This window comes from Apteryx mantelli, chromosome 1 (genome assembly GCF_036417845.1).
Source record: "Apteryx mantelli isolate bAptMan1 chromosome 1, bAptMan1.hap1, whole genome shotgun sequence".
Classification (NCBI taxonomy): Eukaryota; Metazoa; Chordata; class Aves; order Apterygiformes; family Apterygidae; genus Apteryx; species Apteryx mantelli.
Genome location: NC_089978.1, coordinates 214,423,425 through 214,448,312, shown reverse-complemented (window position 1 = coordinate 214,448,312; position 24,888 = coordinate 214,423,425). Strand labels below are relative to the sequence as shown.

The 24,888-nt window shown below is 41.3% G+C and overlaps 1 protein-coding gene across 2 annotated transcripts; it reads left to right on the top strand.

The window, feature by feature from the left end:
• Positions 1 to 10,119: 10,119 nt before the first annotated feature.
• On the top strand, positions 10,120 to 24,344 carry HSPA14 (heat shock protein family A (Hsp70) member 14). Of its 2 annotated transcripts, XM_067316961.1 has the most exons (14): positions 10,120 to 10,198; positions 10,288 to 10,368; positions 10,476 to 10,558; positions 11,611 to 11,659; positions 12,580 to 12,673; positions 12,790 to 12,880; positions 14,209 to 14,313; positions 15,127 to 15,288; positions 16,359 to 16,514; positions 17,795 to 17,897; positions 20,166 to 20,381; positions 20,780 to 20,953; positions 21,933 to 22,003; positions 23,673 to 24,344. In XM_067316961.1, the coding sequence occupies exons 1-14, from the start codon at positions 10,142 to 10,144 to the stop codon at positions 23,749 to 23,751; spliced, it is 1,521 nt and encodes a 506-aa protein (XP_067173062.1). In that variant the 5' UTR covers positions 10,120 to 10,141; the 3' UTR covers positions 23,752 to 24,344. The 2 variants fall into 2 exon arrangements, with proteins under 2 accessions (XP_067173062.1, XP_067173067.1); XM_067316966.1 differs by lacking the exon at positions 23,673 to 24,344 and having other exon boundaries at positions 20,829 to 20,953; positions 21,933 to 22,001.
• Positions 24,345 to 24,888: the final 544 nt, after the last annotated feature.

The following is a 24,888-nucleotide window of genomic DNA, read 5'->3' as shown; positions in this document are numbered from 1 at the left end:
TGGTCTCACTGGGAAGGCTTGTGCCGCTAGCTTGTCGCCTGGGAAATAATACTAACAGGTTTCAGCAGAGTACCTGGCTAAACTGGAGGTGGATTTTTGGCAGAGGGAGCTAAGAAATGCCTCTCTCAGCACACCCGAGCTTGCTGAGCCTGCTTCCTGATGAAGGTACCTGAGGATGTTCGGGCCTCTAATCGAATCGTGGCCGCATCTATCTCTTGCCTCTGACTCGGAAGGAAGGCTCTTCCTGGAGGTGTAAAGATGTAAACCGCAACTTGCATCCTGAGTCCACACTGCTGCTGGCTTCAGTACTCTGCTCCTCAACCCTACCCTTAATGAACAGCAAGAATACTAAGGCTTTCACTCTTTTTCAGAACTGCCAGTGCAAGCAGGGCAGTTTTTTACATTTTTATTTAGAAGTGGGTTGCTTACGCATGTCTCAGCTATCCCAGACTCAGTGCAACTCCAGAGCTTCCCACTAGCTATGGATGCTATTGTAAAAGATATGAAGGGCATGGGCAGACAAGCTCTTTTCGCTCCTGAACAACTACCACTGGCTGCATAAATCAGCTGCCATAATCCTCTGCCAGGGTGTCTGCTTCCATGCAGGTTCGCTTAAACCTGAAAGGAGTTTAACTGCTTTAGTTAAAATAACCTGAACTTCTTTGTGTCTGTCCTGATGTGTCCATGGCATTACGACGTCTGGAAAATGACCATGAACGTGCATAGCAGAGGCATGAAATAAACGGTGCGCATTTATTTGGCAATGTGGCCACAACCAGTTTTTGACGCACAAATTACACATACAGTTTTATATTCTAATCCCAATAGGAGTCTATCAGCAAAAAAATGGTGCAACTGGAACTAGGATTTCAGGGAAAGCATGAGAAAGTTATTCTTGGAGGGTTCCTGTACTAGGGGCTTCTTTTTGCTTTTATCCTCCTAACTTCAGTGTCTCGTCTTAGACTCCCTCCATCTTCACCCTTGCCAGAGACACCCTCCTCTTCATTGCTTTCTCTCCTGGGACACCCTTCTATGATACTTTCTTCAATCCCTACAGGTCTCTCCTGTCCATCTCTGCACTTCTTCCCTTTCCATTCCTCTGTTTACAAAGGAAGGCAGAAAGGAGCTACAGTTTGGAAACACTTTAATGGTATTGTTTTCAGTTGTACAAGTTTTGCCTTTATCAGCCCCTGGGATCATCTCCTGCACATGGATTCCTGGCAATCTGAGCTCCAGGCAGGCTTCCCTTTGGTCAGGCTTCAGCAAGCTCAGTTGTTCCAAGAGAGACGGTCCTGTGACTAAAACACTTAGGAAACCCAGAATAAGTTTTGTGACACAAAATTCCTTTGTGACCTTGGTTAACTCCTTCAACCCTTATGTGATCTTCATATGCTCCTTTAAGCCTTCTGTGTACTATATATAAAGCAAGGATACGGACAATCTTTACTTCTGAATGATGCAGTGAGATGGAATTATATTGCATTTAGACTCCTTTTGGAAATGAGAGCCAAATAAGCACCCTAACCCGAGTTATTACAGAAGTACTGTGATATTTACAGTGCGAGGGCACAAAGTTGCATTTTCGGGTGACTCTGCTGCCTTCTAAGGGGCAGCGAGAAACTGGCTGCATCCAAAACCTGCTCCCTGAGTGTTCATCAAAAGGGATCTGTGGGCACATGCCACCAAAATTGTGTTGGATACTGGTTTGTGATGCCTCTCCTCTGTGCATTAGCTCAAATATAACAGTCTAAAAATATTCTCCCCCTTTCTTTTCCCAAACTGATTTAAGATTTGTTATGGAAAACTAGGCTCGCCGGCCACCATAACAGGGTCTGACCCTAGGTTCCCGCTGAGGCAGAAGTTCGAAGTCAGATTGGAGAGAAATAAAATTTAATGATACATGTGCGGTAATTACAGCTCGAGCTGGGTGCCTCCGAAGAGGGACCCCGAACAAAGAAATCCCTGGGCAATTATACCCTTACAATCTAAATTCCCCACCCCTCAAGTGATAGTTTGGACCAATAGTAATAGTTAGGTCTGGGTTCTTCCCCTTCTTCACTGGGCCCCTTCATCGTCTCTAGGCAGGCTGCTGCTTTTCTTATCTTCAAGGTCTGCTACTCCTGATGTCCATGTAACTTCTTTAACTGGCTCAGGGGCCCCCTTTTACTTATCTAGGTAAAAATTCACATCTTGAGGCCTAAGGCTTCAGCAAATTTAGCTACTAATGCTAAGCAAGTTACGCTAAGCGATTAATTCTAGACAGCTTCAGTCCGACATTCTCTGACAGTCCTCCCTTTGTTTTTATTAAGCATCCCTGCTAATATGTTAGCCGAGTTCTCGAAGCCTTTCTTAAGAGGTTCAAGTCTTTATTAGATCTTAGCCCCATACTTCGGGTATGCTGGGAGCACGGCCATTCTGGGGTTCTTTGACCGCAGGCTGGGAGGAGCAGCACTGCCAGCGTCTGGAAGAGCACTGGGAGCACAACACTTCTGCCTGCCCTCCGGTGAGGCGCGTGCCGTCACGGTTACCCAGATCAACAGTACTAAGAGTAGCGCGACGTTCCACTCCATTTTCTTCTTCTTCTTCTCGTCAGTGTGAGAGGTTTTCAGGAATGATTCGTTTGGTTATTCACCACTCGTTTAACATGAGAATGGTGTATCCAGTTTTCTTTTCCTAAAACTTTAACAGCAAAATAAGAGCTTGATAAGACAGTATAAGGCCCGTCCCATTTAGGTTCTAACTTGGATTTTCGTAAAAATACTTTAACTAAAACTTCATCCCCAGGCTGTATATCGTGCACTTGTATTTCAGGTGGTGTAGATTGATACCATTGAGCATATTTTTTAAGATTTTCAAACCTTTTTTGCATACCTATAACATACTGGGTTAGCAGTTCATCTCCATCCAACAGGCTGGTCTTAGCCGGGATATAAGTCCCTGGTATGGCTAAATGTCTTCTGAAGAGAATATCTGCTGGTGTTAGCCCTATGGGTTGTCGCGGAGCATTTTGAACATCCCATAGGGCTAAGTTTAGAGCTTCAGGCCATTTTAGGTTAGTGTGTGTGCATACTTTTGCTATTTTGTCTTTTAGTGTTCTGTTCATTCTTTCTACCTGTCCTGAAGATTGTGGGTGGTAAGGAATATGTAGGTTTTTCTCTATTCCTAGTGACTTATATAATAGATGGATTATGTTTGCTGTAAAATGGGCGCCCCTGTTGGAATCAATGGCTTCTGGAACCCCATACCTGGGTATGATTTCTTTTAGTAAGGCTTTTACTACCCCTCCTGAGTCAGCCTTCCTTGTTGGGAAAGCCTCTACCCAGCCCGATAACTGAGCTACTATCACTAACAAATGTTTGTACCCATTGGCGGCCAGCATATCCGCGTAATCTACTTGTAGCCTTTGAAAAGGGAAGTAGGCCCATGGTCGTCCCCCTAACTCTGAGCCTGGTTTGCTGCTTGAGAACTTTTGGCAGGTCGGGCAGCTGTTGGTTATTCCTTTTGCAGCGGTGTAAATTCCTGGAGCTGCCCATACCTTTCGTACCTGGTTAGCTACCACCTCTGCTCCCCCATGAGCTTTATCATGGAACCACCTAGCTACAGTAATTACATATTTCTTTGGTAGAATTGGTTTTCCTCCAATTGTCCATATTCCATCATCATTTTGTTTTGCTTCCCACTTTTCCCATTGTTTTTTCTCTTCTGCTAAGCAATCTTCCCCATACATGGTTTTGGGGTCTATTAAATTTGGCCATTCGCTCTGGTCCATCATTGGAATTGCAACCATACAGTCTCTCAAAGGTTGTCAGGCTGCCGCCTTCGCGGCGGCATCAGCTAAAGCATTTCCTTTACTAATTTCTGTAATGTTTTTAGTATGGGCTGGGCAATGTATTACAGCAATTTCTTGGGGCAGCTGAACTGATTATAGCAAATTACTTATTTCTTCTCCATTAGCTATTTCCTTTCCTGATGATGTAAAAAATCCTTGTTCTTTCCATAACATCCCAGTTGCATGGCATACTCCGAATGCGTATTTTGAGTCGGTATATACATTTATTCGCAGGTTCTTACCCATCTTTACTGCTTGGGTTAATGCTATTAGTTCTGCCCCTTGAGTGCTTACAGACGGAGGTAAGGGATTAGCCTCAAGTACCTCAAAGAGGTTGGTAACAGCATAGCCTGAATGGCGTCCTCTGTCCAAATAACAGGACGATCCATCTGTAAACAGAACTAGGTCTGGGTTTCCCAAAGGTTCATCTTTGAGATCCTCCCGGGGCTTGCTTGACAGCCACCTGTTCACAGGAATGATGAGGCTCTCCATCTTCAGGTAGGGGCAATAGCGTCGCTGGATTTAAGGTGTTGCATCTCTTTAAGGTCACATTATCTGCATGTAGTATTATTAGTTCACAGCGGTGAGCTCTCTGTGGGGACAGTGCTTGAGTAGCATATTGTTTCATTAACAGTTCTACTTCATGTGGCACATACACAGTCATTGGGTGACCCAAAACTACAGGTCGTGTTTTTCCAATAAGGGCTGCTGTAGCTGCTATCGCTCTGATGCATCCTGGAGTGCCTTTGATTACCGCACCTAGTTGGGTGGAGTAATAGGCCACTGGCCTACGGTGAGGACCTAGTTTTTGAGTGAGTACTCCACTTGCTACTCCTTGTCGTTCATGAACAAATAATTCAAATGGCTTACTATAATCTGGTAGTCCTAGAGCCGGGGCTGAGACCAATGCCCTTTTTATAGATGTGAAAACTTTCTCTTTTTCTGGACTCCAGGTCAAAGGCTCTATCTCCTCCTTATTTGTTGCCTGGACTAAAGGTTTGGTAAGTTCTCCCAACCCGGGAATCCATGGCCAACAAAATCCTACAGCTCCTAAAAATCCCCTAAGTTGCTTTTTTGTTATAGGACGGGGTATATCAAGAATTGTTTTTACTCATTCTGGATCAATTAATCTGTGCCCTTCCTTCAAGATAAACCCCAAATATTTTACCTCTTGTTGACACAGCTGGAGCTTGGACAGAGATGCTCAATGCCCTTTCTCAGCAAGAGCGTTACATAGAGAAATAGTGTCTTTCAAACATGTCTCGTAATCTCTACTTGCTAATAACAAATCATCCACATATTGTATTAACACTGAATGTCCTGGAAGTTCGATATCTGCAAGATCATTTTTAAGTATACGTGAAAAAGTAGTCGGAGACCCAGTAAATCCCTGTGGTAGCCTAGTCCAAGTCAATTGTTGTCCCTTCCAAGTGAAGGCAAAAAGATCTTGGCTGTCCTCAGCTACTGGTATACTAAAAAAGGCTGCCGTTAAATCAGTCATGGTAAAATAAGTTGCCCAGTGGGGTATCTGTAGTAATATAGTTGACGGGTCAGGAACTACTGGATGTGGAGCAATTACATGTTGGTTTATAACTCTTAGGTCTTGTACAAACCGATACTCTGGGTCACCATCAGAATCCTGCCTATTCTTTTTAACTGGCAGAATTGGGGTGTTGTATGGGGATTCACAGACTCTAAGGATACCCAGTTTTAAATAGTGATCAATTTGCTTTTGGATACTCTTCTCTGCTTACTTTGGGATACTCTTCTCTGCTTCCTTTGGGATAGGGTATTGTTTAACCACGGGAGGTAATCCCCCCTTTGTTTTGATCAAGACTGGACTAGCTGATTTCAATAGTCCAACATCAATTCCTGAAGTGCTCCACAGCTTTCCAGGAACTGATTCTAAACCTGTCGGAATTTGCAGATTAGTTGACTCTGGTTCTGGTGTCTCAGCCAGAACACATGAGCCCATTATTATTAATTTCATCCCTTCTGGCTGTAAGCAGATCTGAGTATCCAGGGCTTGTAAGAGATCCCTCCCTAAAAGGCAAAAGGGTGAATCCATGGAAATTATGAAACGTCCCCACACTCCTTTTCCTCCAATAGTGAGCAACAAGGGCTTAGTTAACGTTCGTTTGCCTTTTCCCATTACTCCCTGTACTGTTATTTTACCTGATGACTTACATCCTTTAAGCTCAAAATTCAGAAGAGAAAGGGTAGCTCCAGTATCCACTAAGAAGGGAATTTCTTGACCTGCTATATTTGCCATTACCTGCCCCCTGAAATCCAAATCTATATCCCATGAATTTACCCCAATTCCTACAGTATTTTCTGGGTCTCCCATCTCCTGTCATTGTGGGCTGGCTGGGAATTGCCTGGTGTCATTCCCAGTACTCGACTGTCTCATGCTGTCCCCTCTATTCCTGGGCATGCGGGGCTTCACTGGGCATTCCCTCTTCCAGTGCCCTTGTTCCCCGCAAGAATGGCAATAATCATTAACTCCTAAGCGTACAATACGTTCGCTTTGGTTCCGTCCATCTCCTCTGACCCTTACTCGCCCCCTTCCTCTAGTTTCTTTAAACTCGCCTCTTAACACAGCCACTAACACACTCACTTCCTCTTTCTTTTGTTGTCTCTTTTCTTTCACCTTCTCTTCATCTCGACCGTTATATACAAATGTGGCTAAACGTACTATTTCGTCCATAGACTTCCCTGGCCAGTCAGGAACATGTTTAGAAAAATACTTTTTAATGTCAGAGGCCGTTTGATCTACAAATGTGGAAACTATTAGAGGCCTGTTAGCCTCGGCTTCTGGGTCTACCCCCCCTCCAAACATTCTGATTTGTTTAAATAGTCTGGAAAGGAAAGCTGAGGGGTGTTCCTCAGGTTGTTGCTGACACTCCCTTATTTTAGACCAATTCGCAGTCTTTTGTCCTGCCAAACGTATAGCTTCTTCTAAGCCTTGTCTGGCTAATTGCAACTGCCTGTAATCTGCCTCTACATTATAATTCCACCCGGGGTCCACAATCGGCCAGGCCGTTCGAGCAGCCAGAACACCCCCCTCTTCTGCCCAACGACGGTTTGCATCCAGAATTGAGTGTTTTTCATCTGGAGTGAACAAGGCTTCAAGGAGCATTTGCACATCCTCCCAGGTAGGATCATACACCCGCAATATTCCTCTTACAATTTGTAACACTTTCTCTGGATCTTCTCTAAGCCTGGGAGTTTGTTGACTCCATGCAATCAAATCTTGGGGCTCCCAAGGTCGGTAAATTCGCATTGTAGCTACCCGACGTACCCCATCTGGACCTGGCAGGGGCACTCCTGGCACAGGAATGACGTGCGAAGGGGCTTGAAAGGCAGAGGGGGAAGGCAAGGGGGGGTAGAGAGAAGCTGAAGCAGCGGATAGCGCATAGGGTGGAGCAGTTTCCACAAGCGTTTTAGCAGCTGCACTGCTTTCAATACTCTGAGAAAAAAAAATTCTTTCTTTTCTAGGTGCCTCTTTTTGTCTAGCAAATGCCCAGCTGTCCCATACATACCAATAATCCATTTGCCTGGGGAACCTATCCTCCAAATGGTGACGCAGGAAAGTTAACTCCTGATGATCAAAGGTTCCCTGTGGCGGCCATCGTTCCGCCGGGTTACCATCCTTTGTCAGGAACGGCCAGTCCTCCTGACATAGCTGGATTAACCTTTTTTTTTCTAGGTTCTTGGTACCATCAATCTTACCCCAGTTTTGCAAAATTTCAGCTAAGGGCGTCCCCTTTTCTATGCCAAACTTATTTCCCATATTGTGGGTTTGTTTTTTGTTTTTTTTTTCTTCTTTTCCCCCTGCAGCTGGTGTGATCACACTCTCTCTCTCTCTCTCTCACTCACTCTCTCTCTCTGGGAACCACACTCACACCACCCGAGTCTTTGACTGCTAGGACTGCTGTCCCTTCGCAGTGGGCGGCTCTGTCAGCCGACGGGTGCCCCCTTCGGTTCCCAGGTCACACACGCATACACACCAGTCACAGTACCGGTATCCACATTCACACTAGTCACAGTAACTCTAAGTTAGTCTTGCAGTGCGCCTTACGCTGACCAGGCTGCGCACTCCCCCCTTCCAGCTGGAGTGAGACGGGACTCGAACCCTCTCAAACCCGGGGAGTGGGACTCGAATCCACTCTCCCTGAAATTTAGTACCTGGTACGCCTTAGAGTGATCAGCCTGCGTACCCCTTACAGTGCACTTTGTTAGCAAACCAGAATTTAGAATTTAGGCAGGAATTTAAGACTCACCCTCTCGGTGCCTCCCGTTGCCAAAGATCCCAGGTGAACTCACCTGATGGCGCCAGATGATCGTTTGAAGACGAGAGGCCCCGACGGTGGTCGCCTAGGGTCCCATCTGGGGTGCCAAACTGTTATGGAAAACTAGGCTCACCAGCCACCATAACAGGGTCTGACCCTAGGTCCCCGCTGAGGCAGAAGTTCGAAGTCAGATTGGAGAGAAATAAAATTTAATGATACATGTGCGGTAATTACAGCTCGAGCTGGGTGCCTCCGAAGAGGGACCCCGAACAAAGAAATCCCTGGGCAATTATACCCTTACAATCTAAATTCCCCACCCCTCAAGTGATAGTTTGGACCAATAGTAATAGTCAGGTCTGGGTTCTTCCCCTTCTTCACTGGGCCCCTTCATTGTCTCTAGGCAGGCTGCTGCCTTTCTTATCTTCAAGGTCTGCTACTCCTGCTGTCCGTGTAACTTCTTTATCTCTCCAGCTTGAACCGGCTCAGGGGCCCCCTTTTACTTATCTAGGTAAAAATTCACATCTTGAGGCCTAAGGCTTCAGCAAATTTAGCTACTAATACTAAGCAAGTTATGCTAAGCGATTAATTCTAGACAGCTTCAGTCCGATAGTCTCTAACGTATTGCTGCTAGACCCATTCTCCTCTCCCTTTCTATTATAGGCCCTCTCAGCCTGTTTATCAGCTGTGCTTGATCATTGTAATACATATTTCAATACACCACACTAAGCCAAAAGCAGAAGGTTTTTGCTATTAAATGCAACTTGTGTTATGAAGTCTATTGTAACATACCTAAACTTGAGGTGGGGGGAAGGTAGCCAGCTTTCCTTTGCTGTCCCTAAAGCAGGCTGTTGCCTGAAGCACACCTGAGAAACACAAAGGTTCAGGGTTTTCTAGGACCAAAAAGATTGCCCCGAAACAGCTCTGTATTCAATATCAGGTCATGTGAAATCTGAGCAGCCTTCATCATGGCAACAGTTTTTGTTGGGAAGTGAGCTAGCTCTGTATGATGTTAAATTCCCCCAAATCATGACTTGAGTTAAAAAGCACATGGATTAGAAGTTTTTTTTTTCTTTTCCTGTAATAATTGTGAGATGGACTTCAGCGGTGTCACTGTAGCATAAGGAGATACTGAGCTTTACTTTTCAGGCATTGGTCATGCACAGTTAGACTATGCAAGCTTGACCAGCAGTAATTATGATACTTGGATGCAAATATTTGCACCTTCTCCATGTGCTTCATTGCCTGCACTTAAACCGTGAGAGAAACCTTTGACATAAAGTAACCTCCTCCCACCCCGCAGTGAAATAGCTTCATTCACTTTCCTCTGTTTTAATCCCTATTTTCTTATTGATTGGGTCGTTTGGGGTTAAACGTCTGGAAAAGAGTATTGCCTTAGCTCCTAGCCAGGCTGAAGTTTTAGCCGCGGTTCTGCTTTCGGCTTGGCCGTTACTGGCGGCACGTGCTGTGACAGGGAGCGGCGGCCACCGCAGCCTCCGTCCCGGGCGCGACCGGGGCCCAGGCCCGAGGCCCCCTCCCGGGCCAGGCCGCAAGCCGCCTTCACCTCCGCGGCTCCCCGGGGCTCGCACGCGAGGAAAGGGGCGTTTGGGGGCTGTTTCTAGAAGCAAACGAAGACATTCGCATTCCTTGCGCATTTGTTTCACACGGAGCCCGAAGGGGCCCCGAGGACCCCGCTGATAACGGCCGCCGCCGCCAAAGCCTCCGTCCTCCCACGCGGCGGCTCTGCCCCGTTACTATGCCCGATGATGCCCTTCTCCCGATTTTTCTCATTGGCCGCTCCGCCGATGACGACACTCCCAAGCGGCGCCGAGCGCGGCGGCGCGGGGAAGGAGGGGAGGGAGGAGGGAAGCCTTGCGCTTCTCTGCGATTGGTTCGAGAGGGAGGGGCGTTGCGGGCTCTGATTGGCGGGTGGGGCGCAGCGGGCAGCGGGATTGGTTCCGTGAGGGTGGAGGGGAGGCGCAGTGCATTGTGGGGGGCGACGCGCGTGGAGCGCGGGGGGTTGATGGCGGCCATCGGCGTCCACCTGGGCGCTACCTGTGCCTGCGCCGCCGTCTACAAGGTGAGCGGCCTGGGCCGGGGTCGGGGTTGGGGCGCCCGCGCGGCGGGGGCCGGCGGAGGGCGGCTCACGGGTGGTGTCTCTCTCCTCAGGATGGCCGCGCGGACGTGGTGGCCAACGACGCCGGGGACCGGGTGACTCCTGCCGTCGTGGCGTTCTCGGAAAGCGAGGAGGTGAGGCTCCCGCCTGCGGCCCTGGCTCCCAGGGCAGGGGAGTCCAGCCCTGCCCTGCCCTGCCCAGCCCTGCCCTGCCCTGACGCGCTGCTCGCTTTCTCCTTCAGGTTGTTGGCTTAGCTGCCAAGCAGAGCAGAATCAGAAATATTTCAAACACTGTGGTGAAAGTTAAGCAGATCCTTGGGCGAAGGTAAGAGAATAGGTACGAAGTGAAACTCGGGGAGTGGAGTTTTCCCCACTGAAGCTGGTCAGCGAGGTGTAGTTGCAGTGCTGAAGTTGATCTTCTGAAGATATTTTATATTGAAGATATTTTATGCTTAAGCAATAGCGGCTAGGTTAACCTGGTTTTGACAGGAGTGTATGTGTGTCATATTATTAAAAACTTATCCTACATTTCATTACAGATATATTTTGTATTCTGTATTTGAATTTGTTTTTGTATTCAAATTTCATTAGGAATTTAACAATAAGTAGAACATTTGCTTTTGATGGTACTTGGGTTTCTTAACTAAAAATTCATATTTTTTACCTGAAGATCTTACTAAGGATAAAACCAACTCTGTTTTAGTTCATCTAAAAACTTGAATCACTTATTATGACAATGATGAAATGCCTCTTGCTATTCTTCAGTTAGTGAACCTGTGATGATTTGCAGTGACAGCTACAATGATTCTAAAACTAAACTTGCTGGCTTAGGTCTGACATCAGAAATTCCACAAAACATTTCAGTGATAATCTAGTTGTATGTTATAACTCTTTAAGTGAAATGAGTTGACAAGAAACTGTCTGTTCTGATGTTTTTCTTAGCATTTTTTTCAGAGCCATATCTTTATGTAGTCAATAGAAGTTTAAAGATGGTTAGCCTATTGCTGCCATATTATTTCAGTCAGTGTAATAAAAGTGACATTAACATCTTTTATAATTGATTATTCAGAGTAACATTAGGTTAAAACAGATTTTTTTTTTCTCCTTTTAATGTTATGTGCTGTTTATTCTAACTTTCAGATATTTGTTTCTTTCTTAGTTTGGGGGAAGGAGGTTGAAAGATACCAGCAGTCAGAACCTTTTTTTTTTTTTTTTCCCCTCCTGTATAGATATATCCACAGGGAGAATAGAAATTCTGGCTGAAGTGTAGTTTCATATACTATAGACCTTATTAGGAACATCAGCAAGATGAATTTTTGAAATTTATTTATAATTATTTATATGATTTATTCTGCTATTCTGAATTTGTCTTGATAGCTCTGGTGACCCACAAGCTGAGAAATATATTACAGAAAGCAAGTGTTCAGTAAGTATGATCTAATTCTTGTTGTTGTTCTCAGAATAACTTGTATCATTTTCTAATATTCTTTATTGCATTGTGTCACACTGTGCTTGTGGTTTTTAGTGATCAGCTCCCATTATATGACGTCTGTATGACGCTATGTAGAACGTGTTTCTCTTTTTCACAAGGTGGAGGCTTCACCATGTCCTGAAATCTGCCATCGTAATATAGTCCAACAGAAAAATTACTTATGTCTCTGGGTCATTCTCAAAAGGGATGATTCTTTAATATATTCAGATAATAGCATTGCAGTGTTTCTTAGTGCTGGTAGAAGTCACTCAGGGTAGGGCATTTTGTGTTTGCAAATGCTTAACCACTTGACTTAATCACATTATTTATTTGGCTAATGCTGTGCTTGTTACTGGAAACCTTCTGGCAAAGGAAGAGAAAAATCACCCTAAATCATACCAAACTCGTTCTTTACCTCACATGCTTTTGAATCTGTGAGTACGTGAGCACCACTCTAGTAAGTTGTAACCAGGCTTTGACTCGTTCCTAAGGGAGGAATTGAGTTTCTTCACTAGCCTTTGACTCTTCGTATTGGTAGGCTTATGTAGATAACCATTACTGAATATAAGCAAGCAAACATTCTTGCTCTGAAATTTACTTTTGTACTAAGGAAAATTCCTTAATTGTAAAAGGGAGTCTGGAGCCTTTAAGTCCATATTAATGTCACTGTCCTATTCACTGGGTAATATACAAGGTTTCTTGGTGATCTGTCTTTGATAAACATTTTAGAATATTCCCTTACAGCAGAATACTAACGTAGAGAGTATTTACACAGTCCAATGCTTTTGGCTTCAAACGGAAATTAAATTAAACATTGCTTTTCATTAATAACCAATTTATACATCTTATGAATATGTGTTGGTTTTTGCTTACAGATAGTTGAGAAGAATGGAAAACTTCACTATGAAATAGATAATAAACTTATTAATCCAGAAGATGTTGCGAAGCTCATTTTCAGTAAAATGAAAGGTATATAATAAGTAAAATCATAAGGTATTTTAATTTAAGCTGTCCTCATATTTTTGAGATGTGGTGTGTTGGTTTTTTGCTTTTAATCAACATGTTCTGCCTATGTTTATGAACAGAAACTGCTCAGTCTGCATTGGGTTCAGATGTAAATGACGTTGTTATCACTGTACCATTTGATTTTGGAGAGAATCAGAAAAATGCCCTTGGGTAAGAGGATTAAGATTTTTCTGTTATTTAACGTGCCTAAAGCAGACCGGCTGGCAGATCAGCAATGAAAAGTCTCCTGCTGGACTTTGGCTTTTAGCCATCAGTTGAGAAGTTGGAATGCTAGTCTGAATAGTGAAAATGCAATAATCGGAAATAAAATCCTAACTCTAGTAACTCTTTAAGGAATTCACTTTGTCATAACCAGTGAAATTCTGAATCAATTTAAGCAAGAGGGAGTTTCGATAACATCAAGGATAGAATTTCATTTCAGAAGTATTATCTCTAATGGCTCTTCAGTGTGCTCTTAGAAAAATGTGTACAGTTTGTCTCAGTCTTCCTCAATGATTTCCCACCCCTTTACACAGCAAAACTCACCAACCCAAGTGGCTTTGCATGATATTGTTGAGGACTCTGTTTGTCACAGAGCTGATATGGTATACATACAAAGACAAAAATCCTATTGTTGGATATATGGTTTCTTGGCCAAGTTTAAGAGAGCCTGGCAGGGCGGTATAGGATACCTTGTGCTACTGTTGCTTCTGCTCTTAGTGTGCTCCATGGGTGTCAGTCGTACTCACTTTTCAGCAAAAATGACTTAAGTAAAATTTCTGCTTGGAAGTGCAGCTGTAAAAGTTTCTGCATGTGAAAAGATGAGCAGACTTTTCGACATGTCGAAAGTCTAAGCTGTGCATAGTCGGCAGCACCTCTTACCAGTTTCTGGTATTTAGAAGCTGTTAAGAGCCCTCCTGAAATATTCAGGGCACACCTAGTCATAAAATGTAAGTGAGCTGGGTATTTGCAATATGTATAATGAAACAAAAGAAACCCCCAAAACTTCAGAATGGATAAAATGAATTGTAGGACAGTTCCAGAGATGCTAAAGTTTCGAGAAAATGTTTAAAGTAAGCTGTGGCAACTTGAATTGGAAGTAAAAAGCATATTTTCCTAGCATGACATCTAGTGAAATGGCATACCAAAACCTTTTAATGCCACACACTTGGGAATAAGTTACCACGATTGCTTGGGTGTGGGGTTTCTGATCTTGCTGTTGAGGGATTTTTTTGCTTTTTTTAGTGGTGTGTGTAAGACTGATACATCAGTGTTTTCCTTGTCAATAAGTGCAGAACAGAACCAGCTACCTGAAGAATGCAGTAGCAACTGAAGTTTTTCACAATTTTTCTTTTCCAGTCACTTCACTTTGTTAATATCATGCTGTAACCAAGTTCTGAATTGGTGACATATCTAGTTCTGATGAAGTCTTAATAGCGTGCATAACTATAGTGAAATCATTAAATGCTATTATGAAATGCTGTTATGCCTTATCACAGGGAAGCAGCTGCAGCTGCTGGATTTAATGTTATGAGGTTAATCCATGAGCCATCTGCAGCTCTCCTGGCTTACGGAATTGGCCAAGATTCACCCACTGGGAAAAGGTAGAATTGTAATATTTTACTACTTAAATTTAAGCTACCACAGTTAATCCATACAGGTTTAACAAATCCAGTTCTATCCTGAGAAACCTGAAATGGGGAGGGAATTCTGTGTTGCTGTAACAGTAAATACAAAATTAATAATTTGAAGCTTTGTTTTCTCTTTTTCTCAATACAGCTGTTTGCCAATAGCCCGTAATGTTTTAAACCGCTTTATAGCTCTGTTTTTTGAGATGCATCTGTTTCCAGATTCTGTCCTGTTCTTTAATGAGCAGGCTGCCTTAAAGAAAGATGCATTCCTTTACTTGCACAGATTTAGGTGAAACTGATTTTTAATTGTGGGAGTCACTGTCATTTTACATGCAATAGAAGGACTAAAGCTGAGTTCCTAGATGCAGTAGGTGGGTTTGGTTTCCCTTATATGAGTATTCAGATAATTCACAAGGTTTTCAAAACAGCAAAGGCTGCCCACAAGGCAAACAGATGTTTTGTTTTGTGGGTGGTTTTTTTGGTATTTTTTACCCTCATATAATTGGGTCATATGATGTTAAACCTAATGTTCAGTTCTCAGTTGTGTTGTAGGATAAACATTGGCTACTCTTGCTGTATATGTATCTTGTTCTTTAGGGAACATTGTAAAATAGTTGCCGGTACTACAGATGCATTAAATCAAATCATCCCAAATCAGATTTTCTTTACAAAGAACTGATCAAAACCTAAAATATATTAAGATGGTAATCTTTTATAAAGTGTGTCAAAGCAAACATAATTGTAGATGGTTTTAATACTTGTTTCAATTTTTTTTTACTGTGGCAGCAATGTGTTGGTTTATAAACTTGGTGGAACATCGCTCTCTATCACAGTCATAGAAGTAAACAGTGGAATATACCGTGTTCTTGCTACTAACACAGATGATAGCATAGGTGGAGTTTGCTTCACAGAAGCCTTAGCACAACACTTAGCATCTGAATTTCAGAGGTAGGTTTTGAATTCCAAATATATATGTTGTTGTTAGGACAAGAATTTCATTGTCTAATGTTTCCTTTCAAAAAAAAATATTGATATTATTTTGTTCTGGCAGAACTAACAGACTGTCCCTGACTGAAATGACTCTGAAATATTAAAGGAACAGTCAGCTGTTGGCAAGGGGGAGGGAGGGAAGGATTTTGGTTTTGGGTAGGCACTGTCTGAATTCAGTATTGAACTAGGGGGTGACTTTATTTGGGGGGGGGGGTGCTCTGCTACAAACTGTTCTGTGTTTGGGGTGATACATTTAACCACTGACTACATATATCCTTTCAATTAAAAGCTTTTAGGGGATTTAACTTGCTGCTGTGTGTGTGTATTTGTGTGTACGCATACACTTGTTGGCATGAAAGACCATGGAGGGGCCTGGGTCATCAGGTTGAAGCTTGTATGTCATATCACACTATGATGATGAACAAAAATCCAATGTATTAGTAGAAGTTAGGTTTTCTGGTGACAGTTCTTTTAAGTTTCAGTTGTTGACACAAAGGAATATGCCTGAAAGTATTAGTGTTTTCCTGTCCTTCTAAAGTCTTTAAAGATTCTAATCTTTTGAGAACTCTTTTTTCAGTGATCTCTTTGAGGTGGCCAACTGAGTACTATCGCACAGTGAGACTTTTTGGATGAAACATTATTTTGTTAACATGTCTTATGTTCAGTGTTTAATTACTTAAAATAATCTCTGTGGCTAATATCGGTTGACTTGCAGGCATTCTCTTGCTGTTTCTTGCAGTTACTTACACGATTTGTTCAGAGGAGAAACTTCTCTGTAAAAGACTTAAGAAATCTCTATCTGATAAACACTAATGTCTGAGTTCACAGGAGTGCCTCCATATGGTGTTCTTTAGTTGAATTTGAAATAGCCATTTTTATTCTTGGTAAGCTTTCAATAGTGGCACTGTAGGCAATACTAAAATGTAGGTTGAAATCTGTTCAATAGCTTTAACCCCTTTTTCCTTTCAGAAAGTTAGCATATCACTCAAAACCCTGCCTTCCTAAATAGACGTTTCTGTTTAACATAGGTCTTGTAAACATGATATCAGAGGAAATCCCAGAGCCATGATGAAGTTAATGAACAGCGCTGATGTTGCAAAGCACTCGTTATCAACTCTGGGAAGTGCAAACTGTTTTGTAGATTCACTGTATGATGGCTTGGATTTTGATTGTAATGTGTCCAGGTAAAACAAGTCTTGAAGTTACTTCTCTTACATTGTATTATGTTTTAAATTTTTCTGCTTCATTTTTAGGTTATTCAATAAAATTTGATATTGGTGACATTAATTTTAGAGACAAATAAGATAAAAGAGAGAACTTGCTTTCTTCTAGCTTTGTTTCATGTTAATAGTTCTATTATGAGTAAGATCTGCAGTAGTTGGGCAGTAGCACTACACGATATTGCCATAATGGTTTGAAAATAAACTGAAAAAAGATACAGGGAGAGCCCATATTTGGAATCTGTTTGATTGAAAGGGGAATGGATGCTGGTATTAATCAAGGTGCTTTTATTCTATTATTGCACTTTTTTAAAAGAAAAGGCTTCTGGTCTCTTTCATCTAAATGAGCTCCAGAAATACAGGAATTGGGGAAACTTTGATGTTGCCTCTCTTTTTGACAACTAGGAGTGGAAAGACGCTTTCTGTCTCTTACGGGTTTTTTGTTGGTTTGTTTATACTGCTGTGTCCTCCTGCAAGCTTCTCTCTTGTGATGGTCTCCTAATGAAATATTTGGCTGATTTGCAGTTGCTCTTCCAGTCAGCAACTTTAGAAAAATGAACTAGTTTTTTTTTTGATTTCAGAGCAGTGCATGCGTTGTTGCAGCAGTTGGATTTGGTGAAATAAGGCACAGTGTGTCTGCAGATCCAAGAACTTCTGCTGTACAACATCTGTTTGGCTCAGCTTAGATTAGGAGTCTAGTCCCGTGGACTACAGTGTTGCAGAACTTGATTTTGTGCTCATGCAGAGTGAAGTTTCCTTTTCAGGCTCGAAAGAGCTTGAAACAAACAAAAGTTATGAATTTTGTATGCTTGTTTTAAGTACCTACTCCTGCATACATGCAGGAGACAATTTGCCTCTGAAAATTCAGCTGGCATGTTTCAGTCTTTGTCTTCAGCTTGAAGCTGATAGAGTGGTTCTAGGATTTTCACTTCTTAATTGTCTTCACTTGCATGTGAAAACTGAGTGAGGAGGGGTGTTTTTCTAGAGTGCACTTTAAAAAAAAAAATTGGCAGTCTGAATAGGTGTTAGTAATGGAAACAGTAGTGCAGATATTTTCACAGCAAAATCACTTCTTTAGGATTAATAATTGAGGGGGGATCTTTGCTTGAAAAAAAAAATGCTTAATGTGAGGTTTTGCTGGGGAAATGAAGTATATTCTGAAAATCATTGTTCTTCCATTTCAAGTGTGTACTCCTCTAATGGATGAGACGGCATTTCTTATTTCTTCTTTTTTCTTTTTTTAGGGCCAGGTTTGAACTTATTTGTTTTCCACTTTTTAGTAAATGTATAGAAGCAATTAAAAAACTCTTGCAACAAGTTGGATTTACAGCAGATGATATTAATAAGGTAATAATGGAAATCATTTTTGTCTCCAGTATGCTTTTTAACTCCACAGGAAATATATTTGAGACCTGTTTTTCCTACAGGCTGTTATAAGATTATTTTCTGATTGTTGAACTTGATCCAAAATGCTTAAACACATGTATGTAGGCTCAGACGCTTAGGGCTCCTGTCCATGCTTTGATTTCAGCTGAAATTAAGCGGAAATTAGTTTCTGAGTCAAAAGTGTGTTTTGCAGCTACATATTCACTAAGCGATAAAGTATTCATCTGAATTCTGTGTGTAATTCTCGGTAGAGCTGAGGAATACTTCAGTCAGTAGACTTTTTCCTCTACCTTCAGTAAGCTTTGGATTGGGTTTGCTCACACTTGTGAAGACACTCTTGGGTATTGACTTCACCTATCCTATGAGTTGAACAGGTCACTTAACGTCTACTTGGTGCCCATGTTCATCCTCCTTTTATTTCCCTTGTTAACCTAAAAACTTATGAACACATTAGATGCCAAATCATGGTGTTTTAGGGCCAAAGATGGTGAGTAAGAGAGCAAATATTAGAGGCATTTGAATGCCTCTAGCTTGGAACAAAAGTAATTTTTATCTTAACTCATGTAAAACTATGTCTGCAAATAATGTTATATTTGCTACTGGTAGGTTCGGCACACCAATACAGCATTCTACAACAAAAGTTAGCCAGTGCTTCTAATGATACAGGATGCCCCTTCAGACTCTAATTATTGTTCACTGTGTGATTTCTGAATTCCAGGCTAATGAAGTATCCTAGGCCATTGTTGACAGAATGTCTTTTGTTTTCTGGTGGCAATACTTTAAGTGGCCCGATGTGCTGTCCTCTCAGACTTTAGTTATCCTTTTAAATAAATGCAACTTTAGTATAAAACAAATGAGCCTAATTAATGATTCCTGAGTTATGCTTTATACAGCTAACAGTGGGAATTGGCTTCATTTCCAGATCTGGTTGACCTCGACTAAGTTACTGTAAGAAGTAAAAGGTTTTTAAGGTTTTTTTTCCTAAGCAAGATGACCAAACAGCACGAAGTCCAGTAGATGGTGGCTGGTTACCAGTCACATCCCTCAGGGTTTGATACTGGGGCCAAGATTGTTTAATATCTCTATTAAGAAACTGAATGATGGGGTACTATGCACTCTCAGCAAGTTTGCAGACAGTACCAAACTGAGGGGAGCAGTTGATACACTGGAGGGCTGGGCTGCTATTCAGAGGAACTCGAAAGGCAAAAGAAGTGGACTGACAGGAAGAGAATCATGAAGTTCCTCAAAGGCAAATGCGGAGTCCTGCATTTGGGATGCAATAAACCCATGCAGCGGGACAGGTTGGGGGTTGACTAGCTAAAAATCAACTTTGCAGAAAAAGACTTGAGGCTTCTGGTCAACAAACTGAACAGGAGTCAGCAGAGTGCTGTTGCAGCAAAGAAGGCCAACTGCCTGCTGGCCTGTAACAGTAAAAGTATAGCCAGTAGGTATAGGAAAGTGATTGTTTCCCTATCACGCAGTTGATAAGACTGTATATGGACTCTGTGCCCAGTTTGGGGCTCCCTGTAGAAGAAAGATTGACATACTGGAGCGAGTCCGCTTGGAGGGCTCCCAGGATGGTTTGGGGCTGGAGCATATGACTCTGAAGGGGAGACCGAGAGAGCTGGGTTTGTTCAGCTTTAAGACGAGAAGGCTCAGGGGAGAGGTTATTGCTGTCTACAGCTATCTAATGGAAAGGCGCACACAAGGCAAAACCTTACTCTTCTTAGGGGTATGTGATGGAAGAGTGCATGGCAACAGACACAAGTTGCAACATGGAAATTCTAGATAAAAAGAAAAGAATTTCTATTGTGAGGGTGGTCAAACATTGAAACGGGTCCAGGAGAGGTGGTGGATTCTCTGCCTTTAGAGATAAGGTTTTGAGCAGTCTTTTCTAACTGCTCCTGTTCTGAGCAGGACATTGGAGTTGATGACCTCTGGAAATCCAACCGAACATGACTTTATGTTGGATTCCTGAATTCTTAAAATTCATCTAGCTTATGCTTTCTATAAGAGATACTTCTTCAATATACTTTTTCAAGCTTGCAAGCTATTTCCTTTAATTGCGAATGCAAAAAGAACAGAAGTCAAGTCAACATAACAATTTTTCTAACAGCTACAGATAATAAAATATCCCAGAGCAGTTTGTGCTTCTGTTTTGAAAGTTGGAGCCTGCGTCTCTTTATAATTCTGAAGAAAGATTTGAAGTCATTGAGGCATATTTTCTAGGTAGTTCTGTGTGGTGGGTCTGCTCGAATCCCAAAGCTACAGCAGCTGATCAAAGACATCTTTCCAACTGTGGAGTTGCTGAACTCTATTCCTCCAGATGAAGTAATTCCCATTGGTGCAGCCATAGAGGCAGGAATCCTACTAGGGAAGGAGAACCCTTCTTTAGAAGATGAAGCACTCTTAATTGAGTGTTCGGCCAAAGATATTCTACTTAAGGTAAGGCTAAAATTATTTAACTCTTGAACATTTTACTACTGTGATGAATGCGTATTACTGTGTATGTGTTACTGATGTTAGAAATGTGGTATTGCTTTAAAATTGGTTTTACAGATAGGTTATAGGTCAGCTCTAAGTGCTGATTTAAGTCTTTTAGAATTGACAGAAAAACTCCTCTTGACTCCAGTGGGAGTTAGATTTGGTCCTTGCTATGTTGTAATAGCTGGATTTATCATTTACTTGTAATTTCAAATTTTGGAATTGCTGTGATGGTAAGTACAGCAGAAAGGATGAATCTTGAGTTTCGTTTCTTTCCTTTTTGCATGGCGCACTGTTTTATAGCTTCCAGCTCACTGAAGTATAGAGAAAGGCATGAACTCTTTTTTTCCTTTTTTAAGGGAGTAGACGAGTCAGGGGCTGACAAATTCACAGTGCTATTTCCATCAGGGACACCATTACCAGCTCGAAGGCAGCACACCTTGCGTGCTCCTGGAAATACTTCTTCTGTATGCCTTGAGCTGTATGAGTCATTAGGGAAAAGTCCTTTGAGTGAAGAAGGCAAATTTGCACAGGTGAGTATATGCACATTCATATACATTTTAATGTGAATTATTTGGAAATCAAGTGGTCTGCAAAAAAATTAAAACCAAAGCCAACCCCCCCATCAAACCTCTTGTTACAAAATTAGAATCAAATGCATCTTCTTGAAAACTATCCCTAAACATTCTTCCATAAATGTGCCATAAAATACTTAAGCACTTTTTAAAGAAACTTAACTTTTTCCTCTTAAATTTCTAAATGCCTGTTTGATTTTCATGTGTGGCACTATGGCAGGGCAGCTGATCTGGGATGAAAGATCATAACCAGTCATCTCAGTAGTATACAGGTCTCCGGGAAGTTAAAAATACACTGGCTGCATCATTACTTCCAGCAATTTTAGGTACTGTTGTGATATTTTTTAATATTCCTAGATTGGACAGGATCTTAGTATTAAAGACCACTCTGAAAATCAAATGTGGTAAGATGAGATGATTAAATCTTCATCTGGTATGAAGGAGTCAACCCTTGAAGAGAACACTTTGCTTGAAACAGTGTGGTGTGCTTAGTTTTGCTTCAGTTCCCTGACTTACAGAGGCAGAGCAGGGAACGTGGCTGGAAATGGACATAGTGCTTGAGGAAAGTTTCATTCCACCTTAGTCTTACCAAAGGTCTGTGAGGGGGTAGGATGTTGTGCAGTAATTGCAGAACTGATCGTAGATAAAGGAGCATGTTCAGCTCTTACTCTAGTCCGTGAGAGTTGTAGGTTCTCCAGTCATCTCAGTAATAGACCCTGAAAGATGAAAACAGGCAGGCAAATAGCTAAATACATATAGAATTGCCCTGCAGATGTATGAAGCCCACTAGGGCATGCTTTGATGTTAAATTATTATTAGCAGATGCTGAACAAAATGAACTGTGCATCTTATCACTTGTATCACTGTTGGCTTTTTATTAAACTCCTGTGCAAAGATCTAGAGAATTTATATTTAAATATAATCTTTTTTTTAATAGATTGTACTCCAGGATTTAGATAAAAAGGAGGATGGCCTACATGATATATTAACTGTCCTCACCATGAAGAGGTACCCAAAATATTTCTTATTCTGCTGTTGAACTTGCTGTGTGGTGCTTCTGAGAAAGTGTCCCCCCACCCCCCCATCAGTTCAACTGTTGTCATCTTTCATTAATGCAGCAACTTGACAGAACTGTTTTGGTGGCATCATCAATTCACAAATACCATATTCATGCGGATGTGGCAGAGTCTTACAGTTTTATTTTGTTTTATTTTATCTCTGGAATTATGTAGCTTTCTGGTTTGACTTGTAAGGAAATAAAACTTAATGCAGTAGCGTAGAGAACTCTTTGGGTAACTTTTGAACAGCTGATCAGTTTAACTATGCTTGACAGTAGTCAAGATCTCAGATTCCCTGTGAAGGGGGGGTCAGGTAGGGTTGTGTGTTGGGGTTTTTTGTTGTTGTTTTTTTTTAAGTATGTCCACACTCTCAGGAAAAACTGAAGTGTAATCTGTCTTCATTAGTTGCCAGTGAATCCATGAAGGACTTCTTACGTATGCTTCATGTGTGATGAAAACCCATGGTCTTATCCTTTTCGAAACAGTATTGTTAAGCATGAGAAACAATGCTGCATGAAATCATGCTTCCTAAATCTACCTTTTATGGTGGATTAAGTGGAAAAGATCTCTTATCTTGCATTTAAAAAGAAAATTATTTGAAGGGATTTCTCTGACTTGCCTAGGCTTTAATTGGAGTAGCTGTATCATTTGAAATAGAATTTCACTTTCTATTATCTTTATAAATTACGTAGACTAAGTAGTTGAAACATATGCTTGTCTTCTGAGGATTGCCATGAAGTTCATATTGCCCTTCTAAATGAGAAAGTTGTCTAGGTGTTGCTAAGAAACTACTTGCTGTTTGAGTACAAAATACTTTTTTTCTTACGTTAACTAAGAGATGTATTAATGCTCTATTCATAGACTTCACCAGAAGCACCTTGTTAGTCATACAGAGATTTGCACTTAAGGTTGATAAGGAAAACATTGCATAGCTTATATATGCAATTGCATATTGCAGAAAACAGCCAGTTTGTTAATGGGTTTTTTGATAGTATTTAGGTAAAAGGCTCAGTGAAAAGTTCACTGGAACACATCATCTATTTCTCCTAAGTCTTAAGCATGACTACTTCATATTATGTCTAGATGAAGTAGCATTTGATACTGTCTTTAATTCTTTGACTTAAAAATGAGGTTTTCCTCTTTGAAGCATGCTTGGTATTTAAAAGAATATTTCTGCTCTTCTAAAGTAGAACTCTTGTGCTTTGAGAAGACTTGCTTATCTGTTGGTTACTGTTACTCAGCTTTCCCAAGATAAATATTTTGAATGATGTGACTCCATATCTGTTTACAAACTCCTGTTAAAGGAGCTTTCAGTAATAACATATAAATGTGTAAGCATGTTCCAGAATCAGTTCCGTTATATTTGGAGAAGATGCAAGCTTTAATAAAGAGCAAGAAGTGCATAACTAACTACTCAACACAGTAAACTAAACCTAATTTCAGAAATCAATTTAATCTACGTTGAAGCTTGTTCTCCACTGGTTTTTGATGTTACTCTTTTTTTCTTCCCTTTCATCTGCATGAAGAATATTACTGTTAATCCTCTCTGGAACACACAGTAACATATTAATAAGCTGTGTATTGAGGTAGTCCTAAACATACCTTTCTCTTTTATCTAGGGATGGGTCCTTGCATGTTACCTGCACAGATCAAGATACAGGAAAATGTGAAATCATCACTGTTGAAGTGGCATCATAGTCCCATTTGAAGGGAAGCGTTTTTCTGAGTTGTTTTTGTCTCTTGTTGGCTTGTCCTCCAAAGTGGTGACTATTTCTGAAGTGTCTTTAGTTAAAACATGAATTTGCCACCAAATCTATTTGGAGTGGAAAATATAGAATGTTGATCTAGATATGCAGCCAGCAGAGCATTGAATTACCAGCAGCACTTTTAAAAAAAAAACATCCAAAAGGCAAATCATCAGGTCTGTGATTCAGGAACAAGCATATTGCATAATCTGTAATATTTGTCATTTGATTAGAAAAGGGTTTTTCTGTAGACTAAGCAAGACCTGTACCCATTTGACAAGTATATGTGCAGTTTCAGGAGCAAAACTAGAACCAGCAAAAACTAGTCTTGTAAATATCCACTCTCAAACTGTACCAAATTGTACTAAAATCCTGTATTGTTTTGAAAAGATCGCCTAGAACCCTGGAGGTGATACTGGGCTCTTGAGAGTAGAATTTTCTGTGGAACTATTGTAAGATGGTTTTGTAATGCTACCTGAAAAACGTGTTTAAGGGGTATATGTGCTTATTTATGTGTTGTTAATAAAATACATTTTTTATACAGTTGCTGATATGCTCCATATTGTGGCACTGCTCTAATTTATAAGCCATTGCATATATCGATTTGTTTGGCTATAAACTGATGGCCTTTCTTCATTTCAGGTATGGGATTAATAAAAAGGAGATGGGGCAGGCAAGTTTACTTAAGGGATTTGGGAGTGTCAGTCTAATGGGCTAACGGGGACATCAGTTAAGCCCTTCTTAGGGCCACATGTTATCTTGCCAAATATATTTTTTATATATATATATAATCTATTATCTCAGAATTAGAGGCATGAGCAGAAACTAGAGAGGGGGATGCCAGTCTGGGACTTGGATCCAATTATCCGCTTTTCTACAGACTTCAAAAGTTTAGGTCTTATGTTTCTCAGTTACGTATCCTAGAAAATGTATTTTAATATTCTTTCTACCTCTCCAAAGCAGTAGATTCTATAATAGCATAGTTATTTACTTGGAATGCAGTAAGTTTTATGCCTAGATCATGTGGTTTACCAGACTAAACGTTGAAATTGTAAGGCTGCCTTAGCTGTCTAAAGTGCTTTGTAAGTTC